This window comes from Eschscholzia californica, unplaced genomic scaffold (assembly GCF_041429995.1).
Source record: "Eschscholzia californica isolate CP2 unplaced genomic scaffold, dmEscCali1.0.p SCAF_4, whole genome shotgun sequence".
NCBI lineage: Eukaryota > Viridiplantae > Streptophyta > Magnoliopsida > Ranunculales > Papaveraceae > Eschscholzia > Eschscholzia californica.
The window spans coordinates 4,870,680-4,892,706 of record NW_028238461.1 but is presented as its reverse complement, the minus strand read 5'-3'; the positions used below and the strand labels follow the sequence as shown (position 1 = coordinate 4,892,706).

At 37.5% G+C, this 22,027-nt stretch overlaps 2 protein-coding genes across 6 annotated transcripts; both read left to right on the top strand.

The window, feature by feature from the left end:
* Positions 1-428: 428 nt before the first annotated feature.
* LOC147541859 (uncharacterized) lies at positions 429-4,849 on the top strand. The gene is made up of 9 exons (XM_086633582.1): positions 429-777; positions 874-993; positions 1,365-1,487; positions 2,674-2,751; positions 2,865-2,953; positions 3,031-3,139; positions 3,312-3,380; positions 3,478-3,588; positions 3,726-4,849. The coding sequence occupies exons 1-9, from the start codon at positions 730-732 to the stop codon at positions 4,569-4,571; spliced, it is 1,593 nt and encodes a 530-aa protein (XP_086489708.1). The 5' UTR covers positions 429-729; the 3' UTR covers positions 4,572-4,849.
* A 683-nt stretch (positions 4,850-5,532) lies between these two features.
* LOC147541858 (ubiquitin C-terminal hydrolase 12-like) lies at positions 5,533-18,178 on the top strand. 5 transcript variants are annotated; one of them, XM_086633572.1, is made up of 22 exons: positions 5,616-5,680; positions 5,812-5,849; positions 6,106-6,146; positions 6,277-6,354; positions 6,433-6,552; positions 6,974-7,096; positions 8,065-8,139; positions 8,228-8,316; positions 8,396-8,504; positions 8,584-8,652; positions 8,742-8,852; positions 9,185-9,240; positions 14,662-14,839; positions 14,944-15,045; positions 15,129-15,200; positions 15,388-15,453; positions 15,715-15,780; positions 15,901-15,987; positions 16,098-16,214; positions 16,348-16,422; positions 16,513-16,599; positions 17,173-18,178. In XM_086633572.1, the coding sequence occupies exons 2-22, from the start codon at positions 5,816-5,818 to the stop codon at positions 17,989-17,991; spliced, it is 2,574 nt and encodes an 857-aa protein (XP_086489698.1). In that variant the 5' UTR covers positions 5,616-5,680; positions 5,812-5,815; the 3' UTR covers positions 17,992-18,178. The 5 variants fall into 5 exon arrangements, with proteins under 5 accessions (XP_086489700.1, XP_086489699.1, XP_086489701.1 ...); XM_086633576.1 differs by lacking the exon at positions 5,812-5,849 and having other exon boundaries at positions 5,560-5,680; positions 6,059-6,146; XM_086633574.1 differs by lacking the exons at positions 5,812-5,849; positions 6,106-6,146 and having other exon boundaries at positions 5,533-5,680; positions 6,246-6,354.
* The last annotated feature ends 3,849 nt before the right edge of the window (positions 18,179-22,027 follow it).

The window sequence follows — 22,027 nt, the reverse complement described above, 5'->3', positions numbered from 1 at the left end:
ATTTCAAGCCGAAACATATTATTTAAAGTAGAAACATATCTTTCCCTTCTCAACTAAAGCTATTCCAAACTATTAAAGCGAAATGAGAGAGAAAATGAAGATAAGTAAAAAAGATGAAACTGAGAGATAAGATAAAAGCAGATGTGATAAAGAAGGTGAAGGAGAAAGATAACAAGAATAGGCAAAGAGACATGAAAGTAAATGTTTGAGAGATAAAACGTGAAAGCGTAATAATTTTTTTTTTTTGCAAGTCGACTACTATCTACGTTAGTCGTTACATTTGACATTAATACATCATGAAGGGTGAAAAATCATGAAGGATAAAAGACAATTAATGGGAAAAATAACTATAACAGAAAAGGAGGCTAGGTGAAGAATACTGGATAAAATTGGGGTGAATTGGACGAGTTAGTTATGTTATGGGGCCATTTGAAAATTAACCCTTCTAAAAGCTGGCGGGAAAAATATGTTGCTTTATTCTCTTTCTTCACGAAACGTATCTTAGAGTTCCTTATTCTCATGGACAAAGGTTTTATTCCAAAACTCGATTCGAAACCTAAAATCCCTGATTTTGAAACCCTAATTCCAATCAATGCTCCTGTAAATTTCTTTTAACAAAGAGATTCTCTGTTTAATTTCAATTCGTGGTGTTTTTACGGGTATATAGAGAGTGGGTTTACGACATTATTATCTTAGTTTCAGATAGGGAAGAAGAACAACAAGAACAAAATGGAGCAGAAGACGGACAGAACTATGGAATCTCATACTCTAATTAGGGTTCTTTTTTCTTCTTTGCTAGTAGTACTTATTTTACCTTCCATATTTTTATCCTAAAAGTGAAACTACTAATGAGTTTCTATGGTATATATCTAGGTGTCCCGAAATGTAGACTTTCTTGTACAGATTGGGAGGGGCATTTATTTTGATCTTGTTGATCATAACAAAGTTCATAGTTTTCGTATCCAGAACGAGATTCGTTTCAATCAATTCAAGGTATCTTCTGACTGAATATCCTTCATTTCTAGTTGTACAAAGTTGAGTTTAATCTTTCATTGACCTTTATTTTCGATGAATGTGAGAACAAAAAAACTAGGGTTTTGGATTAATCTTTAAAACTGATAGCCATGTTTTAATATTAATGACATCAGATTAGCTCAAGTGCTGAGCACTAGAGCTGTCTTGGGGTCCCGGATGTTTTTCATTTCCATTTGTTTCAGTTCATAGAACGAGAATTTCCTTTATTTATTTAGAGAATTACCACGATACTAATCTTTAGATTAATATGCTTGGGGTTACAATAGTAGTTCTTTGTTCGCGCCTTTTATTTGTGGTATGTTGGATTTGTAATATGAGCTTGTTGGCAGGAGATGATTGCAAAAGAATTTTCTGTACCAATTGAATACCAGCGTTTCTGGCAGTGGGGAAAGCGTAAAAACAACACATATCGTCCACTTCGGCCTTTGACGCTTCAACAGGAAACATTATCTGTAAATTCTATGTCTCATGTTTTCTTTCTTTTTTTTTGAGTTAAAAGTTGATTCTTGAACTGTTTACAAGTTTCTTTCATTTCTACTACTCGATTATATATCTTGGTTAAACTAATAAGACAGATATGGTATTGCGACTTCTAGACGATAACATTGAAAATTTGAAGATATTCAGTTAGCTAGGAAACACTGAAACTAACATGTCATTAGCTGCAAATTGCAACATAAGTTTATTCAATCATTCGATTGAATCTGAAACTTCTTTTTCATTTGGTAAAGACTACTTTTTTAAAAATATGCATCACAGAAAAGTAAACAAGCGATTATCTTAGATTGAAATAATAAGGAAAACGGAAAACACAACATTATTCCTTGCAACCACAAAGAAGAAGAGCATAACTTATTCTGTGAACTTAAAAGTGTCTGAGATTTGATGTAAGACGTCTCTGAAATATGAGGATATCGTAACAATTGGAGTATTTCTTTATCGGTGTTGGTGTTTCTTAATTAGATACTTCAAGTGTTATAGACTCCGCCAAGTAGGGGCGATGCTTTCTGATGTAGATTGTTGCGGAAGCGTAAAAGTAATGGAATCCACCATTGTTAATAAACTAAATTTACGAAATAAAACTGATAAAATAACGATAAACAATAAACTTAATTAATAACTTGATTAATAATAAACTTGGTTGATAATATTCTCTGATCTGAATAACAAGGACAGACCTGACTTCCTTTTATAGGAACTTAGAAACTTCTAGATAGACTCAAATTAGGATTCCTTAATATTCTCAAATACTCAAACATAGAAACTTCTAAACCTAGACTTAGTAGGAAATACTAAAACATGGAAACTCCTAAACTCTAACCCTAATGGGCTCGGCCATGAGGCCCTCTAACTAGTTCGGCCGTGAGGCCCGTCTTGATGGTCTCCATCACTTTCAGCTGAGATTGTCGTACTCGTTTTTAGGAATGAAAATTACATAATTTATAAAAATATTACGCAGACATTTTTTTTCATACCTTTGTTTTTTTGCAAGCCTATGTAAGAGACTCCCACATAATAGGCTTTTAGAACAAGATTCCTTGTTAACACTAGGTCATTTAGCTTTTAGTAACGTGTAGGACAAAGGACTGGAAGAACAAAAAACATACAAGCTCACACGAATTCCTTGTGATATTACAGGTAGGACTGTTAATGATGTTATCAAATAAGACTGGCAGTGCAGAACTAGATTTGTTCTTGGAGGTAGAGCTTGGACTGGTGATTTTCTGAACTCTCGAAATTTTATCGCCGATCTTAGGCAGCAATTTTATGCTTATTTGGATCTTACCTTCATTTTCTGCATCTTTAATGGTTTCCCTATGATCCTACAGGATTTACATCCAATTCCTCCACCAAAACTGACAAAAGAAGATATTTTGCTTTTTTTCAAACTTTATGACCCTGAAAAAGAACAACTCCGGTATGGTCTCAACTCACCATTGCTTTTCTTACAATAGAGCTACACCTCAACTTATAAAAATTCTTCTATGATACCAGATACGTGGGAAGGATTTTTGTGAACAGTAATGGTAAGCCTTTAGAAATCCTCGGCGAACTGAACAGAATGGCTGGGTTTGCTCCAAATGAAGAATTGGAGTTGTATGAGGTTATCAATCTTTAACATTCTAGATTCTGAAATCATATTCAATTTTTAACTTTCTTCAATCACACACATTTATGTTTCTCAGTTTCGTTCTTTACTATATCCCACACATCCATCTGTAAGTTGTTTCCACTTTCTAGTGTGTTTAGTGACATCTTTTGTACTCTGATGATAGGAAATTAGGTTTGAACCCACAATCATGTGTGAACTCGTTGACCAGGAAAGCACATATCGTGATAGCCAGGTATTATATGTACATTAGTGCATTTTATGCCATTGATTATTTATGGCTTAACAATTTTACTTGTTACTTTCTTTCATTTTATTCCATTGTTTTGCAGCTACAAAATGGGGATATAATTTGTTTCCAGAAATGCCTTGCACTTGATCGTCCGAAACTATGTCGCTATCCTGATGTTGCTTCTTTTCTGGAATATGTTCTTCATCATCAGGTACATGTTTGTAAGATAGTAGAACTGAATTAGTGTCAAGTATGGATTAGCTTACTGGTTTCTTTCTTGCTCATAACTCATAACTTATCTTTGATATTATTTCAAGTAACATGATATTTGTGGATTTATTATACCAGGTGGCCCCAAGAACCGATAATATGCAATTAGGAACCACCCCTCCACAGAGTAACCCGGATTCAATCAAGTCAACAGAAACACCCATTCCCAAGCTAGATCCAGTCCCTACTTTACTGCCAAATCCCAAGAATGAAAACGAACTAGATCGACAAGCAATTGAACCTGTAGGATTGATGGTGGAAGCTTCGACAGAAGTACAACATTCACCAAAGCCAGACGAGGGTATGAAACCCACACAGAAGACGCAGTCAGGTGCAGTTGATTCGTTGCTCAAGTACCCATGTGCTGGCCAACTATTCGAAGAAGGTCAACATCACCACGATGGCATTCTCAATGAAAATTTTGAAGACATTGGAGGCTTCAGTGTTCTAAAAACTCAGGCATCACTATACAAACAAATCTGGCTGAAGTATGGGCATATTGCTTCAAGTAAAGTTCTAGCAACCTCGTCATATATTGGCAAAGTTTGGGTAGTTAGCGACATAATGACTTCCATTTCGGAAATGCATATTTGCGGCATTTCTGAGGTAACTTCTGAAATGATAGACTCATGGGAGAAAAAGTTGATCATGGCTGAAAAACTCGAATTTAACATCAGATGGCTTAAGGAACACTTTGAGAATGTGAAAAAGGATTTTTACGGGGAGCAGAGACTTAAGACTGCATTACTAGAGGAAGATCAATCTTTGCAGGCATCAAAAGCGCAGTTGGTTAGATTGGAGGATGAGTTGAAGCGGTTGCTAGCGAATGTGTGTGTGGTGGGGAGCAGGATTGATTCCATGCTAGGAGTTGGGGTGAAGTATCAAGAAAAAGCTAGTCGTCTTGTTTTAGATGGGTTGTTTTAGTGATGAACTCGATAATTGCAAGCAGTTCTTACTCTGTCAAGCTCATGGAAGAGAATTTGATCTTGAAATACTGATCTGCTACTAGAGGTTTGTTGATCTACCTGATAGACTTGCTTTCACGGTCTAAAACAAAGGTCAACGTTCTCTGTATATATGAATTTGCGACAATTGTTTCATACATTCTCGTAAATAAAATGCAGCAACAGAATCCGTTGCGTAAACTGGTATGTGTAATTATATTGTATATCATCTCCTAATAGTACAAAGTTATAGTGTAATCTTCTCCTCTTTTGCTTTAGGTTGGGATAGATTGTAAAAAAGATTAGGATTTTTTTAGCATACAAAAAGGTTGTTCAAAAGAGAAGAGAGTTTATACAGTATAAAGAGCCATCAGGGAATCAAACCTGTGACCTCTGATGTGACGCCCTAGGCCTTAGGACCTCAATATGACACCCTAAGCTTTAGGAGTTGTCGATATTGTCCCCGCTTTACCACTTCACACAGATACGGGAGATTTTGTTCTTGGCAAAGGCTCCACGAGTCCCCCTAAAAAGCCCATGCACCTACTAAGCTTGAACCTTCACCTATAGCTCTGACTCCAGACACTCTCCTGAGCGAAGTGGGAATATCACAATCCCCCCACTCAGCGCTTGACCCTTATGTCACTTGTGACGCCTCAATTTATGTCATAAATTATGAAGAAGAGGGATCAATTTCATAGAAACAAGAAGGTATTTTCGTGAAGATTTAAAATTACTGATAACTTCCAAAATGCCTAGTAAGATCTATGTCAATGTGGAAGCAATTCTTCTATATTTTATAAGGTGAAATTAGACTTTTTTTTTTCCCTTACTCCATTAGTCCATTATTGTCGATTAAATAAACCACCTAGTGAAAATGGACACAATTGTGACATCATCCAAATGATTTAAAAACTAGTTTTTCTTCTTCTATAACCCTTACCATTTCTTAAATTAAAACCCTTGACAGAAGGAATCTCTCTTTCTCTCTAATTTAGTTTGTGAGTCTTGTTGATTGGAACAAGGATGGATATGAATTATATCATGGATATGATCTTTCCACTTGCTGATCAGATTCCTTATTTAAACGTATAATTACAATTAATTGTTCTTATTATAGTTCAACTTTTAGTCTTATACACTTACAGTCTATAGATCAATAATGCTTTTGGTTTTAATTAGATTTTACTGTTTCTCTTCTTTAATCTGTGTTTATGTAGCAGAATGATGGGGAATCGTCATCAGTCCCGTCTTATTAGTCAGATCAGAGATCTGTCTGGATATCTGCATTGACTTGAGTCAGATTTCAGGATGTTTGTCTTTGTCGTTGTCTGACTCATCTGACTGGCTGATTTAATGAATCAGTCCATTCAGATATGTATAGACTCCGACTTCATCCGAATCGTCCATCAAAGTTTTAGTAATTTTTCGAAGTTCTATGTTATGGATATAGTAGGTTGTATAAAGCAGTAAGAATTCTTAGTTTCTGTTTTCTGTTTTGGTTCTTGTTGCAGTGAGACAGGTAGACGCCGTTAATATAGTGGATAATCAATCAGTTAAAGATCCTTTTAATTGTCGAAATTCACCATGACTATACTGATATAAAGATTTTCATGAATATCTTGTCGTTTCAAAGATGAAGTGACATTTTGAGAACTCCCATTAAGCCGTTTGCCATCTTACAGGCTAGATCGAAGAAAGATCGAGAAAAAATGGAGCACAATAACAAGAAAGAGGAGTCTCATCTCTATACCATTGTAAAGGTCTGATACTAAGATTTTCACCCTTCTCTTTATATGTTTTAAATAGCAACACTAAATCAGTCAATGTCATACTTCTAGGTTGCACGGGACGAGGACCTTTTTCAACAGATTGGGAGGGATATATATTTTGATCTAGTCGATCACGACAAAGTTCGCAGTTTCCGCATCCATAAACGGGTGCCTTTTAGTCTTTTTAAGGTAACTTTGTATATTGGTCAATCTGGACTTGGTTACGTCGATTAAAACGTTTACATCTAGCTTCATATATTTGTTTCAGGAATGTGATTATATCTTCTGATTGTGCTACACGAAGTTTTCATTCACTTAATGTAAATATGTTATGATAAGCGGCCAAATGCTTCAGTGTCTAATAGCTTCATATATTTGTATACTGGTCAATCTCATATAGTGATACCACAAAAATAGCGAAGGGGTATCCCTTTTACGTAACTAAATAGCAATACTAATATCTTATACTGATTCATTTCTACGCATCAGAGGCGACGTACCACTAACGATTTCAGTTTATATGATTGGACTTGTTATATTAAAAGGAGTGGTAATTCTTGAGGCCTTTTATTTGTGGTATATTGGTTCTCTAATTTGAGGTGGTGGGCAGGAGAAGGTCGCGAAAGAGTTTGGTGTTCCAGTACAACTGCAGCATTTTTGGCTATGGGCAAAGCGTCAAAATCGTACATATCGTCCCCATCGTCCAATGACAGATCAAGAGGAAACGCAATGTGTAAATACACTATCATTATATCTATGCTGTTTTGTTTGCTGTTGTGTTTTCAATTATGCCTTTGGGTTAGGAAATTTGTTGTACTTCTATAATCGTATACATTTCTTTTTAGGACTTCAATCTTAGGTATGTGAAAAGCGTGGTATACAATTCTCACGTATATCTACTAGATGGATTGATATATTTCCATGTTGAATTCAACTGAAATGGAATGCCGCATCTTGTTTCCCTTGTATGTATTGCGATCACATAGATAAAGAAATATTTTGATGAACAATATTTTCCCTGAGATTTGGGCAAAAGCAAAACGTAAAGCTATATCAATCTTCAATTCCACCCCAAATTTACGAGTAAAGCAACGAATTAAAGGATGTATAATCTGTTACAATTGAATTATGAGGCACATCTGAAACTAAAATAGAGAATAATCAAATTCTGAAAAAGACAAAAACTAGGGTATTCTTCTCAAGTAGATGATCCTCACAAGAATATATTTCCTTCATTTGCATGGAGTAATATTTTGATGAAGTATTTCTCTTCTGGGCTGACCAAACTTATGCTAAATCGAAGTTTAATATCTTCGACTGAAATGCTAACAGAACAAACATTGCCTGCTTTTCAAAAGTGAATTCTTCGAAGAATGGAACAAAATAGAAAAAAAACAGTAAACAAAATAAGACTACTAACTGCTTACGAAATGTTAACTTTGTCTAATTGAAAGTTGTGATATGTCGATTTATCAGTAGTTTGTTAGGCTAGTCTGCTGTGCTAGTCTCTGCTGATGCATATCTGGTCAAGTATGCAATACTATATAGTTGAAAATACCATTTTTTCGGAAATGTCTTAACTGTGACTTGCGCTTCTCGGAACACGAAGAAGTGGATTTTAGTTTTTTTTTTATCTACATGTTGGATACGGGTATGGAAGCATGCAGCAGAAGAATTTATCGGAAGTCATTGTCACTGTAGGTTGGGCAGTTGAAGGAGATATCGAGTAAGAACAACGCAGAACTGAAGTTGTTTTTGGAGATAAAGCTTGAGCTGGTAATTGATGTTTTGTTTTATTACCCACAGCTGGGTCACTGGGTGTGTCTCCTTTTTGCAGCATTACTGACTTCTTTAACAACCACAGGATTTGAAACCTATGTCTCAGCCTGACAGGACAGAAGAAGATATTCTCCTTTTCTTCAAACTTTATGACCCTGAAAAAGAAGAGCTTAGGTGAGTGTTGAGCTACCAACCTTTTCCCTTGTTCAAATTGCAAGTGCTTTGAGTTGTGAGACATTTTCTTTCATATTAGGTTTTTGGGGAGGCTTTTTGTGAAGAGTAGTGGCAAGCCTTTTGAGATCCTCGGTATTCTTAAGGAAAAGGCAGGGTTAGATCACGATAAGAGAATAGAACTATATGAGGTTAGTGGCCATGCTTACAATTAATTCTGCACAAGACAAAGTTATTAGCCATATCTCATTATAATGTCTTGTGGCTCAGGAGATAAAGTTTGACCCTGCAGTTATGTGTGAACTCATCGACAAGAACGACACATTTCGCTCTAGCCAGGTAAGTAGATGCAGTATCATAATATTCAGACTTCCCTTTTCTAAATTTTAAGCACTACCTGTTTGCTTCATTATATCTATGCCTTGCAGCTTGAGAACGGTGACATAATTTGTTTCCAGAAACTTCTTCCAGTAAGAAGTCAGCAACAATGCCGATATCCCGATGTTCCTTCTTTTCTGGAATCTGGTCACAATAGTCAGGTAGGTCATAGGTGCAACTGAAATTTCCCGTAGTATTATTAAAGAAATGGTCAGAGTGCAACAAGATCATCTTGTGAGCTTGTGTGGGTCATTAAACTACTCAAACCCACTTTCTCGTATTGTTTCACAAACTTGGACATTTTGTTCTCAAAGCTTCTTCTGCTTCATTTTCTTTAATTTCACAAGTGAGATGTGAATGACATAGACTTAAGAAATTGGGGGTTAACTTCAGAAGTCCTTGTGTTATTAGAAACTTTCCGTTATTGCTATCTGTTCATTCTTTCACTGATTATTTATGACAGTGTTGAACTCTACACTTAACTGTTCATTAGGTTGTCCATTTCCGACTTTTGGAGAAACCAAATGAGGATCATTTCTGTCTAAAGCTGTAAGTACTTATGTAAGAGGCAGTTTCCAAAACTCTTGAAGAGGCGGTTTATTGGGCACCATATAGGTGGTTTCTAAATTTTGGCACCAAAGTAATTTAGAAACCAAAGTTCCTTTTTTATGGGGCTTGATATCCTATATAAATAGGGGTCTTGAGTCTTTGTAAAACACCAACACAAGCAACAACAACTCTTCTTTAGAGAGAGCTAAAGAGAGAGAGCAAGTGAGAGAAATTTTTTGTTCATAGTTTTGAGCGGTGTTAAATTTCTCGGTTGTCGAAGATTTAGTATAGAAGGTTAAATTCTATACGGTACCATCTTGGGACGAACTTGCGGGTTGTGTGAGTCGTCTTCATCTATCCTTCAATAAAGATTTCTTGTTCGCCCGAGGACGTAGGCTTTAAAGCCGAACCTCGTTAAATTCTGTTCGCATATTTGATTTTGACTTAGCTTTTCGATTAATCTTCATAATCGGATCAATTTCTAGGATAGGTTCGATAGCTTCCGCGACTTTTAGTTCTAACAATTGGTACCAGAGCCTTGTTGAGATTGAACGAAGAAGAAGATGGGATCGAGATGTGGTACGGTCAAAGCAGGGAAATATGAGATAGAGAAGTTCAATGGGAAAAACGATTTTTCTTATTGGCGGATGCAGATGAAGAATATGCTAATCTCGCAGAAATTACACAAGACGTTGACGGGAAAGAAACCAGGAGATATGTCAGATGAGGATTGGGAAGAGTTAGATCTCGAAGCACGGGCTACCATTATGTTGTGTCTTGAGAGGGACGTGGCGTTCCTAGTAGACGAAGAAACAACGGCGGCGGGTGTGTGGTTAAAACTAGAAAGCAGTTTCATGACGAAAACTTTAACGAATCGGGTCTACTTAAAATCCAAATTATTCACATGTAGAATGGAAGAGGGTTCTTCTATTCAGGAATATGTGAATAGGTTTGACAGGATTATCTCAGATTTGAAGGATATTGATGTTAAGGTTGAGGATGAGGACCAAGCCCTCATATTATTACTTTCATTGCCAAAATCCTATGAAAACCTTGTTCAAACTTTGATGCTTGTTGGTGATAGTCTAAGCATGGAAGAGACAAGAAATTCGCTATTAGCGGATGACCTTCGAAAGGTTGCTACTAGCAGTATGGCGTCGGGTGGAGTAGACAAGGAACAAGCACAAGGGTTGTTTGTAACGAGGGGGAGGAGTAATGAAAGGGGAAAGGGAAAGGGCGTGAAATCTAGATCCAAATCTAGAGGCTCTTTCAAGAAAACGTGCTTTAGTTGTGGTGAGCTTGGCCACTTTAAAGCGGCTTGTCCAAAGAGAAAGTTGAAGCAAAAGAACGAAGGCTACAAGGAGAAACAAGAGATGCAAGAGGCGGGATATGTGTCAGAAGAGGCGGACGAATGTTTCTCGGTGACAGAGGTTTCTGAGAACATCTTCGATAAGTGGATGCTTGATTCAGGGGCGTCACACCATATGTGCCCAAATAGGGAGTGGTTTACTGCCTATAGGAGTATAGATGGTGGTACAGTTATACTGGGTGATGATAGTATATGTAAAACTGTGGGACTCGGAACAATACGGATCAAGATGCACGATGGAGTGGTGAGAACATTGACAGACGTAAGACACATACCCGATTTGCGGAAAAATCTAATTTCCCTTGGTGTGTTGGAGCGGAACGGCTGTAAGATAATTATAGAGAATGGCTCCATAAAAGTCGTTAAGGGTTCTTTGGTGGTAATGAGAGGTACTCGTTACGATAATTTATACAAACTTTTGGGGACAACAATTACGGGAGATGTAGCAGTAGGAATCAGTGGAAGGGATCCAACGGCTAGTACGAGGCTTTGGCATATGCGCCTTGGGCATATGTCAGAAAAGGGTCTATCTTTGATGTGCGGAAAGGCTTGTTGAAGGACATGAAGAAGCCTTGCATGGAGTTTTGTGAGCATTGTGTGTTCGGGAAGGCACACAGGGTGACGTTCTCTACAAGCAAGCACAGGAGCAAAGAGGTGTTAGACTACGTACACACCGATGTCTGGGGACCGGCAAAGTTACCTTCCAAGGGTGGTTCCAGGTATTTTGTTACATTCGTTGATGATCATTCGAGATTTGTCTGGCTTTATTTTCTGAAGCATAAGAATGAGGTATTCAACACATTCCTGGTGTGGAAAGCAATGGTTGAGAACAAAACTGGTCGAAAGCTGAAGACGTTAAGGTCGGATAATGGGACCGAGTACACGGATGGGGCATTCAAGGAGTTTTGTAATCAGGAAGGCATTGTGAGGCACTGGACAGTAGTAAACACACCTCAGCAGAATGGAGTCGCAGAGAGATTGAACCGTACACTACTTGAGAAGGCTAGATGTATGCGCTCCAATTCAGGATTAGGCGTAGAATGGTGGGCAGAATCTGTTGCTACAGCTTGTTATATTGTGAACAGGTCTCCACATTCTTCTTTAGATGGCGGCATACCTTACGAGGTGTGGTCAGGTGAACATGCAGATTACAGGAGACTTAAGGTTTTCGGTTGTACGGCCTATTACCATGTTAAAGGTAACAAACTTGACAATAGAGCAAAGAAGGCAATTTTCTTAGGATATGCTACAGGTGTCAAGGGTTATCGGTTATGGTGTACGGAAGACAAGAAGTTTGTAATCAGCAGAGATGTGGTGTTTGATGAGTCATCTATTGTAGCTATGGCGAAAGCTACGGTGCCTAGTTGTGGTGATGTTGGGTCTACTAAAGCTCAAGTAGTGGAAGTAGAAGCCGAAGACCAACGGGTTTCTAGGAATCATGATCAGGTGGAGCATCAGGATAATACTCAGGATGAGGAAATTGATGAACCCGATCATGAGGAGGTTCAAGGAGAAGGTACGCAAGTTTTACAACAACAACAGCAGGATTTTTTGGTACACACTAGGCCGAAACGGTTATATAAGCCGGTACAGAGGTTAGGGTCAGACAAACCTCTTAGGCATTACGGGCAGGCAAATGTGGTTGAATATGCACTCTCGGTGGAAGACGACGAGCCGGTCACCTTCAAACAAGCTATTACCACGACGGAAAGAGAGAGTTGGTTGGTTGCTATGCAAGAAGAGATGAAGTCTCTTAACAAGAACAAGACATTGGAGGTTGTCCCATTGCCCGAAGGTAAGTCTGTTATTGGTTGTAAATGGGTGTACAAGAAGAAAGAGGATTCTTCCGAGATCAAGGGTACAAGGTATAAGGCAAGACTAGTGGCCAAGGGATATGCACAGAAAGAAGGGGTCGACTACAATGAGATTTTCTCACCGGTCGTGAAACATACTTCTATTCGGGTGCTATTGAGTATTGTTGCTCACAGGGATCTTGAGCTGGAACAACTCGATGTTAAAACCGCCTTCTTGCACGGAAATTTGGAAGAAGAAATTTATATGGCTCAACCTGAGGGATACAAGGTTGAGGGTAAAGAAAATCAAGTATGTCGTTTGAGGAAGTCTCTTTACAGGTTGAAACAATCCCCTCGCCAATGGTACAAACGATTTGATTTTTTCATGCTAAAGCATGGTTTTCGCAGAAGTGACTATGATTGTTGTGTATACATCAAGAAACTTCGCGAAGGTGACTTTATTTATCTCCTTTTGTATGTGGATGACATGCTTATTGCTTCTCGAAGCATGGTGGAGATAGATAAGTTGAAATCTCAACTCAGTCAAGAGTTTGAGATGAAAGACATGGGCGCTGCAAAGAAGATACTGGGAATGGAGATTAAGAGAGAGCGGTCAAGTAAGAAACTGTACTTGAATCAGAAAGGTTACATCGAACGAGTAGTGTCTCGGTTCGGGATGCAGAATGCGAAGGCGGTGTCAACACCTTTGGCACCACACTTCAGGCTCTCGGGAAAACAATCTCCCACTACTACGGTGGAGAAGGATCATATGGATCGTGTACCGTATGCTAGTGCAGTTGGCAGTTTGATGTACGCTATGGTGTGTACTCGTCCGGATATTTCACAAGCGGTCAGTGTGGTTAGTAGGTTTATGGCAAACCCGGGGAAGACACATTGGGAAGCTGTGAAATGGGTCTTGAGGTACTTGAAGGGTACTGTTGATACGGGTTTGTGCTTTGGTGGAGACACATGTCAGGTAAGCGGTTATGTTGACTCAGATTATGCTGGCGATCTAGATAGAAGATGATCTACTACTGGTTATGTGTTTAAGGTACATGGTGCTCCAGTTAGTTGGCGATCGATGTTACAATCTACAGTTGCGTTATCTACTACGGAGGCCGAGTATATGGCTATGGCCGAGGGTGTGAAGGAAGCATTGTGGTTGTGGGGTCTTCTGGATGATCTAGGGATTAAGCAGGAGTGCGTAGAGGTATGGTGTGATAGTCAAAGTGCAATCCACTTGGCGAAGAATCAGGTTCATCATGCTCGTACTAAGCATATCGATGTCAGGTATCACTTTGTACGAGATGCCATAGAGGAAGGTGATGTTTCTCTCATGAAGGTACACACAGATGAGAATCCCGCGGACATGTTGACTAAAGTGGTGACGTGTAGCAAGTTTCAGCATTGCCTGAAATTGCTACAAATCGGCTCGTGTTAAGTTGCCCGAAAGGGCGTAATGGCGACAAGGTAATCTTTATGTGAAGGGTTGGTAGAACTACGGTAGGCTTGATCCTGTAAAAGGGTACGTAGGCAGCCATGGTCATATGGTGCAGTCGGATGAAGTTACAAGAAGTAGATATATCTTACAAGGAGTATCCTGGTGTTCGTCCAAAATTTGAAGTATATCAAATTGTGTACGAGGTGGAGAATTGTAAGAGGCAGTTTCCAAAACTCTTGAAGAGGCGGTTTATTGGGCACCATATAGGTGGTTTCTAAATTTTGGCACCAAAGTAATTTAGAAACCAAAGTTCCTTTTTTATGGGGCTTGATATCCTATATAAATAGGGGTCTTGAGTCTTTGTAAAACACCAACACAAGCAACAACAACTCTTCTTTAGAGAGAGCTAAAGAGAGAGAGCAAGTGAGAGAAATTTTTTGTACATAGTTTTGAGCGGTGTTAAATTTCTCGGTTGTCGAAGATTTAGTATAGAAGGTTAAATTCTATACGGTACCATCTTGGGACGAACTTGCGGGTTGTGTGAGTCGTCTTCATCTATCCTTCAATAAAGATTTCTTGTTCGCCCGAGGACGTAGGCTTTAAAGCCGAACCTCGTTAAATTCTGTTCGCATATTTGATTTTGACTTAGCTTTTCGATTAATCTTCATAATCGGATCAATTTCTAGGATAGGTTCGATAGCTTCCGCGACTTTTAGTTCTAACAACTTACATGTCCAAGATTCTTCTAGTTTAGTTGTTTATTACTTTTCATGTTTTTGTTGTTCCTTAGTGTTTTATGTCACTTACGCAACCTTAAGGTCAAAGATCTTAGCTTATGCCGATGTCACCAAAAGAGTTGCTTGCCATCTTGGGTTGGACGATCCAACCAGAATCAGAATTACGCTTCACGACTTTTACACCCAGAAACCTAAAACCGAACCACTTAAGTACAAGGGTGTAGACCGTTTGTCCGATATGCTGCATCATGATAATCAGGTAGTTCATCACCTTATTCTGAGGCTCTTTGTGTCTTTTGCTTTGAATAACCAATAAATTATAGTGACTGGCTGATATCTTCTCTCTAAATTTATTATCGACAGACATCTGATATATTATTTTATGAAGTCGTCGACATCCCTCTACCCACGCTGCAAGGTTTAAGAACTATGAAGGTCGCTTTTCATCACGCGACGAAGGATGAAGTAAGCATAGGACAGTAGAAATTTATTTTGGGATTAATGTTAAAGCGATATTAGATTTATTAAATATGTTCATTTGCGCGCAGGTGGTGATTCATAGTATCCGACTTTCAAAACAAAGTACAGTAGGTGATTTCATTAATGACTTGAAGACAAAGGTAACTTCATGTACAATTATAACATTATTACTCCACTTTTTTCTGATTTCTCTTTTGAATTTAATCTAAAGATCTATAGTTTTTTCTGCTCTTTAGCCGTAGTGTTCCTTATTTCTCCGATTCACATTCTTGTAGCATCGAGTATCGAGTCATAGAAAATTTGACTATGTAAGTCATTATGGAACAGGTTGAGCTGTCTCATCCACATGTGGAACTTCGATTGCTTGCAGTGTTCGGTCACGAGATATATAAGGTATTTTATATTCAGGATATGAAATAAAAATTACCAGCCTAAATAAATCCCTATTTCGTATTTGGCTTGTTGAGTTGATTCATGAACACGTCTATAAGGGTGCAAGCTTTTTTAAATAAGTGATGCTGGTTTTAGGTTCATTTTTCGGGTACATTATAGTTCAAAATAATGTTTTTTATGACCAGTACAAAATCAGCTCATTTCTTGGCCTTCAGTGTCTGTTGCATAGTTGCCCTTACTTTTGGAATGAAACAATTGCAGATTTTTCCGCTTAATGAAAAGATCGCGAACATAGATGATCAGTGCTGGACGTTACAAGCAGAGGAGGCAAGTTACTATTAGTGTTTGAAAGAATTCTACACTGCAGTTCTTGTGGATTCTTCCGTCTCATCTCAAATGATTTTTTAAGCTTCTTTTGTAAACCATAACATTTGTTCTCTATGACAGATCCCCGAGGAAGAAAAGAACTTGGGTCCTCGTGATAGCTTGATTAATGTTTATCACTTCACAAAAGACGAATCTCAAACTCAGATGGTAAGCAAATACAAATATAACTATAGTGGAACTAATACTTCTCCACTTTTTCTTGTCACCATATACCCAAGTGTTTGAATATCAAATTGTATGGCTTTAACTTTCAATAGAAGGTTAAAAATTTTGGGAAACCCTTTTGCTTGGTCATTAACGAAGGAGAGACGTTGGCCAAAGTAAAATTGCGCATACAGAAGAAATTATCGGTACCTGATGACGAGTTTGCCAAGGTACATTCTAATTTAAACTTTGTTCTCGCGCATATGTATCGTACTTGTTGATGATGATGTGAATTATTTCTCAGCAGATATATCTTGAGTTTTCGTAAGATTTAAGTACTGAATGTTTCCTTTCTAAAATCAGTGGAAGTTTGCATTTTTGCCTTGTGGTCGACCCCAGTACCTTCAGGACTTCGACATAATATACAGCCGCTTGAAGGTTTGACTGACTGAACTTATCTATCTTATTCCTTATAACCTCGTTAATATTCATATTGAAGAATAACCTGCTACTACAATTTGACCTCAGATAAGATATGAACGTGGAGGTTGGAAGCAGTCTCTTGGCCTGGAGCACCCCAATACTCTGTCGAAAAGAGCTTCTACTGTCAATCAGGTGAAAACTATCGTCTATGATGTTATTTTCCTGTTCTAGGTCGAAATTTTGTTACTGATATGCATTATGGACATACTGCATTCTAGGTTAGAGTTTTTGTCCCCTAAAGATTAGAATTAGATATTTGAAAGTACTTCACTATAGGACCGAGTTTTTGGTCCCTTAGAGTTATCGTATTGCTATAAATATTGTTCAGGTCTGAAACCAGTTTTGAAGTATAACATCCTTTCGTAAACAGATATTGCTATTAAGAATGTATCTTACCAGTATCTGCAAGGTGAGTTGAGAAGCAAGTTGGGGTAATATTGTCGGATTAGGTAACAACTGAGAATTTACTCAACAATGACGTCTAAGTACACTAGGAAATAGTCCTTCTATAAAGGGATTAGAAATTTCTAGTAGATACTCTTCTGAAATAGATTATGTAGAAAAGTTTCTACCTATGAGTTATGTCTACTCTTCAGAAAGTTTTAGAAATGATGTATAACCTGGTTTTCGGTCGGCATGTTAATTGTAAAGTTAAAATCATGCTCATTTCGTGGTCTTATAATAAGTTGTGTGTGCCGATGTCAGGTGGTACACCACATGCCAGCAACCAGGAATCACAAGCCATCTAGAGGCATCAAAATGCAGAGCAAACTTTCGCGTAGTAATTTAATGGAAGCACAACCACGACCAGTACCAGAATCCGACTTCGGAAACTTTTTCAATGATTTTGTGAACAGTACTCAAACTAGAGTAGATATGAAAAGAAATGAACCTGTAGAGGTGTTAGAATCTCTATCAGAAGTACCCACGCGGGAGTACCCAACCGCTGGTCAACTGTATGAAGGAGGGCGACATCACCCTAATGCTTTTGATGAGAAATTCGAGGACATTGGAGGTTTCAGCATTCTGAAAACACAAGCTTCAATATACAAACAGATCTGGTTAAAATATGGCCATATTGCATCCAGCCAAGTTCTCACTGCTTCGTATATAGGCCAGGTCACAATGGTTGCAGAAATAATGAAAACTATCATAGAAATGCACCAATACCGACTCACTGAGTTGTCTTTGGCAATGATAGATTCATGGGATGAGAAGATTAAAATGGTTGAGGTGCTTAAATTCAATGTTAAGTGGTTCCGAGAACGATTTGAGGATGTCAAGAAAGACTTTAATGGTGGAGAGAAGCTTAAAACCATTTTTGTAGAGCAAAAGCTGAAGGCCATATCAGATGCAAAGTTGGAGTTGGTAGTGGCAGAGGAGCGAGTTACTATTGCGCAGGATAAGCTGAAAATGGCGCGGCAGAAGGTGTCTGGCTTGGAGACTAGCCTTGGCCCATTACTTTCGGAGCGGCAAATATACTTTGACAAAAGTAAGCATCTTCTTTTACATGGGCTTTTCTAGTCATAAAAGGAGGTGTGTATATAAAACTTGAAACAGGGTCTTGCGGTTTTAGTATGTGGACATTTTGTACAAGTTATTTGGATTCTCTATGTATATATAAAGCTTTGAAGGAGGAGGGTTTTCTTCTCCCGAATTTCCTCTTGTTATGCAAATATTTTTCTTTTAATCTATAGTAATCTTTTTGGAAGTAGAGAGCAATTCGTTTTTCAGTTCTAGGTTTGAGAGATTTTCAAGAACACAGGAAAGAAAGAGAGGAAACTAGAAGGTATTTTCCATATCCAAATTTCCTTCTCTTCCTCATCGATCTGGGTTTCTGTATCTTGATGATAAGAAGAAAATATCAATGAAGGAGGAAAGATCATATATAAATAACAAGAAGATAAAGTTATGAAATCACTCAACCTTCATCTTCGAACTCAAGTATAATAATTCGTCCTCAAGAAACTTGGTGGTGCTCTTGATGAAACCTTAATTCGTCTCTACTTGGTCCATCCTGATTATAATTAAGTATTATAATTCACGAACTTTAGCGTTTCCTTCTTGATCTTTAAGATCTTTTATTTGCGACCTTAGTATCTTTTTATTTTATTTTTGCAATCTTGTATTTCCTTTTCCTTTATGTTGTCTTTACTTTTATAAGTTTTATTTTGTTATTTATTTGAATAAAGCCATGTTGTACTCAAAGAAGTCAAAATCATCAAAACCATGTAATTTGTTGGAATGTATTCCTTCTATGAATGAAATTCTAGTTTATCTCATAAAAAAAAATATAGCTTGAAATAGGATATGCTGGTACTGGCTTTAAATCTTGTGATAGCAAGAATTATATTACTAATTCTTAGATTTTATTATAGACTGATTTGTTCTTTTTAGCTCCTAATTTGAATCACTAATGTGCAAAAGAAATATAACTCTGATCGGTCGGGACAGAAAATGTTTAGCTTTCTCTCTTCAAATCTGGCCCAGCCACCCCGACCGAACATAGTATCAACTCTGTGTGCAAAAATCAGGTACCTTCTTACATTTGCAGGTGCATCAGCAGCGATGATTTTTTTTCCGTCTTCAGTTACTCCCGTCTTGCCATTATAGAAACTTCACGAAGACCGGTCCAATCTTGACTTCTTCCAACGTTTTCATTTTCTTCCGATAAACATAATCGATTTATTCATATACTATTATTGATACCAACGAGGATTTATTTAAAATATATGATTGATATATTCTCCCCACTCATTGATCAGATAGATCTTATTTATTTAAATGTATAATAATTGGGAATTCCTTTCTTTCTGACTTTCTCCTTTTTTTTTTCAATTTTTTTTCTCAATTTTTCCCGACTGTTTAAGTTCTTTGAAGGGTTTCTTCTTATTGTAGTTTAACTTCTTGTATAGTAGAATTGAATCATATTAAATGTGATTTTTTTTACTCGTTCAATAATTTTACTGGTTCTTTGTTTTTATCTATATTTATGCCGAAACTAGAATGTGTTTTCCAATGTTTAAAGATAGAGCTTTTAGCTTGTGAACCGCAAAAGTCATTCCAAATTTCCATTCCGTTTTTTTGCTTCTCTGTCGAAGAATATTATTTATATTGATTCATAGCATCTTGACAATATGCATATGAGCGAACGCCCTTCCTACCGTGCCAGTTGCAAGTAGAAGGGTAGATGACAATATGAATAGTAGGTAAACCACACGCTAGAAGTTATAAACCTTGAAGCAGTATCCAACTGCAAACTACACACTTTCTTTTGGTAATTCAATGGATGCAAACCCACAATTAGTACTAGACTTTGGGAACTTTATCAATGATTTAAGGAAGAGTACCCAAACTAGAGTAGATGTGAAAAGAAATGAACCTGTCAAAGTGGTATATGAGGATATCCACGAGTGCCCAAGCGCTGCGCAACTGTATGAAGGTGGGAGATATCCAATAAGCGCTTTCGATACAAAATTCGAGGATGTTGAAGGCTTCAGTGTTTTGAAAACACAATCCTCATTGTATAAACAGATTTGGTCAAAATATGGGCATATTGCTTCAAGCCAAGTTCCCGATGGGCATATTGCTTCAAGCCAAGTTCCAACAGATTCTTATATCGTTCAGGTCGCGATGGTTGTGGGAATTATGAAAACTATCATGGAGATGAACCAGCACCTATTCACTGAGTTGTCTTTGGAAATAATCAATAGATGGGAAGAGAAGATAAAGATGGTTGAGGTACTTAAATTCAATGTTAAATGGCTTCGAGAACTGATCGAGGAAGTCAAGAGAGATTTTCACAGTGGGGAGAAGCTTAAAACTATGTTAGTAGAGGAAAAGGTTGTGTCAATGTCGGATGCAAAGTCGAAGTTGCTAGAGGCAGAGAAAGGGTTTATTATTGCACAGGATAAGTTGAAGTTGGCACACGAGGAGTTGAAAATGGCGCAACAGAAGGTGTCTGTCTTGGAGACTAGCATTATAATAGTCGCTCGAGACTAGGGTCTGAATTTTGTGGAGTATATTGTAAATACTTGAACAGGATTTCAGTGTGAAAGGGGGGAATAGTATGTACAATTTGTCGACGTGGTCTGATATTTGGATTCTTTAGACTAATTATTTTTCTTTCTTGTGTTATAAAGTTAATTAAGATTTTTATGTGAAGATTTTGAAGTAATAAATTTTTTGAATATATGCTTTATATGTCTATTTTTGTCAATCTAGTGGGTCTCTACTCCACCAAGACAAAATGAAGGCCTAAGGTCCAAAAATTTGTTGACTTTTTAAAAGATTTAGAAAAAATGACTCAAAAATAACAGATAAATTTTAGACATATTACATTTTTTGTTATTCACATTGCGGTGGAAGTAAATTTACAAAGAAAAAAAAAGCCAACACAGAAACTGATTTGAAAATAAGAATTGAAAAGAAAGAATACAAGTCCCAAACCGTAATTAGATAAAAGCTTGGGGCACAAACAAATACTCTAACTAAAAATATAAAAGAGCGTATGGGTGGGATTGGAACCCCTACACTCTGGTGTGGTAAACTCTTATAATGACCTCTTTTTAAAATGGTAATTAAATTTGGGCACTATGCGTCCGCCTTGGAGAAGAGGGATAAATTTTTTTTTTAGAAAAGAGAAGATATTTTCGTGAAGATATAAAAGTACAAATACCTTCCAAAAATATTCGTAAGTAAAAGTCCAAAATAGAAAATAAATTAGGTTTAAGGTCCGAATTTAATATAAAATAGATAAAAAGTTTATTTTTTTAATATTTATTTTTGTCTCATGTAAATACACAAATGTATCACTAATGTGTTGATTGTTTAGTGAATGTGTAGGAACAAGGTTGTTTTGTATGCAACACAAACTAAATTGAGTAAAGTTCGACAATAATATGTATATGACTATTTACGTTTTGTGTAAATAAACCACCTAATGAAAATGGACCCAACCGTGACATCATCCAAATGATTTAAAAAGGCCACCGCTTTGGGGAAAGTAGAAATGTTTCCGGGGAAGATGGTGGAAAACAAAAAAATGAAACCAAAAGCACCTTAAACGTCGCCGGTCAGGTGTTGCCGTCGACGACATCATCTTCTCTCTCTCCCCTTTCTCTCTCTATCTCCCTCTGTTTCTTCTCTCTCTTCCCTTTTCCTCTCTTTCTGCTCTCCATCTCCGGCGAAGCCCCTTCGCCGGATATGGAGAGCAGGAGAAGAAAAGAAAAAAAAAATTATCGCCGGAGATGGTGGAAGTCGCCGGAGATGGTGGTGGGAGGTGAAAGGAAGAAGAAGCTGAAAAGGATTTGGTTGTTTGGGGAAATAAAAAAATTCATTTTTTTTTTGTTTCTATCCAAAACTTCACACCTCGAAAAATTTCTTTATTTCCCCGTAACACCGCCCTTTAAAAACTAGTTTTTTTCTTACCCTTGCCATTTCTTCTTTTCTTACCCTTGCCATTTCTTCAAACCCTTTCTCTCTCTCTCTCTCGTTCTCTCTAATTTAGTTTATGAATCCTGTTGATTGGAACCCAATCCGAAATTACCCTAGTACGAAA

Excerpts from the sequence above, each read along its gene's own strand:
- LOC147541859 (XM_086633582.1), top strand. The coding sequence starts at position 730 with ATGGAGCAGAAGACGGACAGAACTATGGAATCTCATACTCTAATTAGG. Across the intron at positions 1,488-2,673 it reads TTCAACAGGAAACATTATCT|GTAGGACTGTTAATGATGTT; the intron begins GTAAATTCTATG and ends GTGATATTACAG. Across the intron at positions 3,381-3,477 it reads GCACATATCGTGATAGCCAG|CTACAAAATGGGGATATAAT; the intron begins GTATTATATGTA and ends ATTGTTTTGCAG.
- LOC147541858 (XM_086633572.1), top strand. The coding sequence starts at position 5,816 with ATGATGGGGAATCGTCATCAGTCCCGTCTTATTA. Across the intron at positions 6,553-6,973 it reads TGCCTTTTAGTCTTTTTAAG|GAGAAGGTCGCGAAAGAGTT; the intron begins GTAACTTTGTAT and ends GGTGGTGGGCAG. Across the intron at positions 16,600-17,172 it reads GAGCTTCTACTGTCAATCAG|GTGGTACACCACATGCCAGC; the intron begins GTGAAAACTATC and ends TGCCGATGTCAG.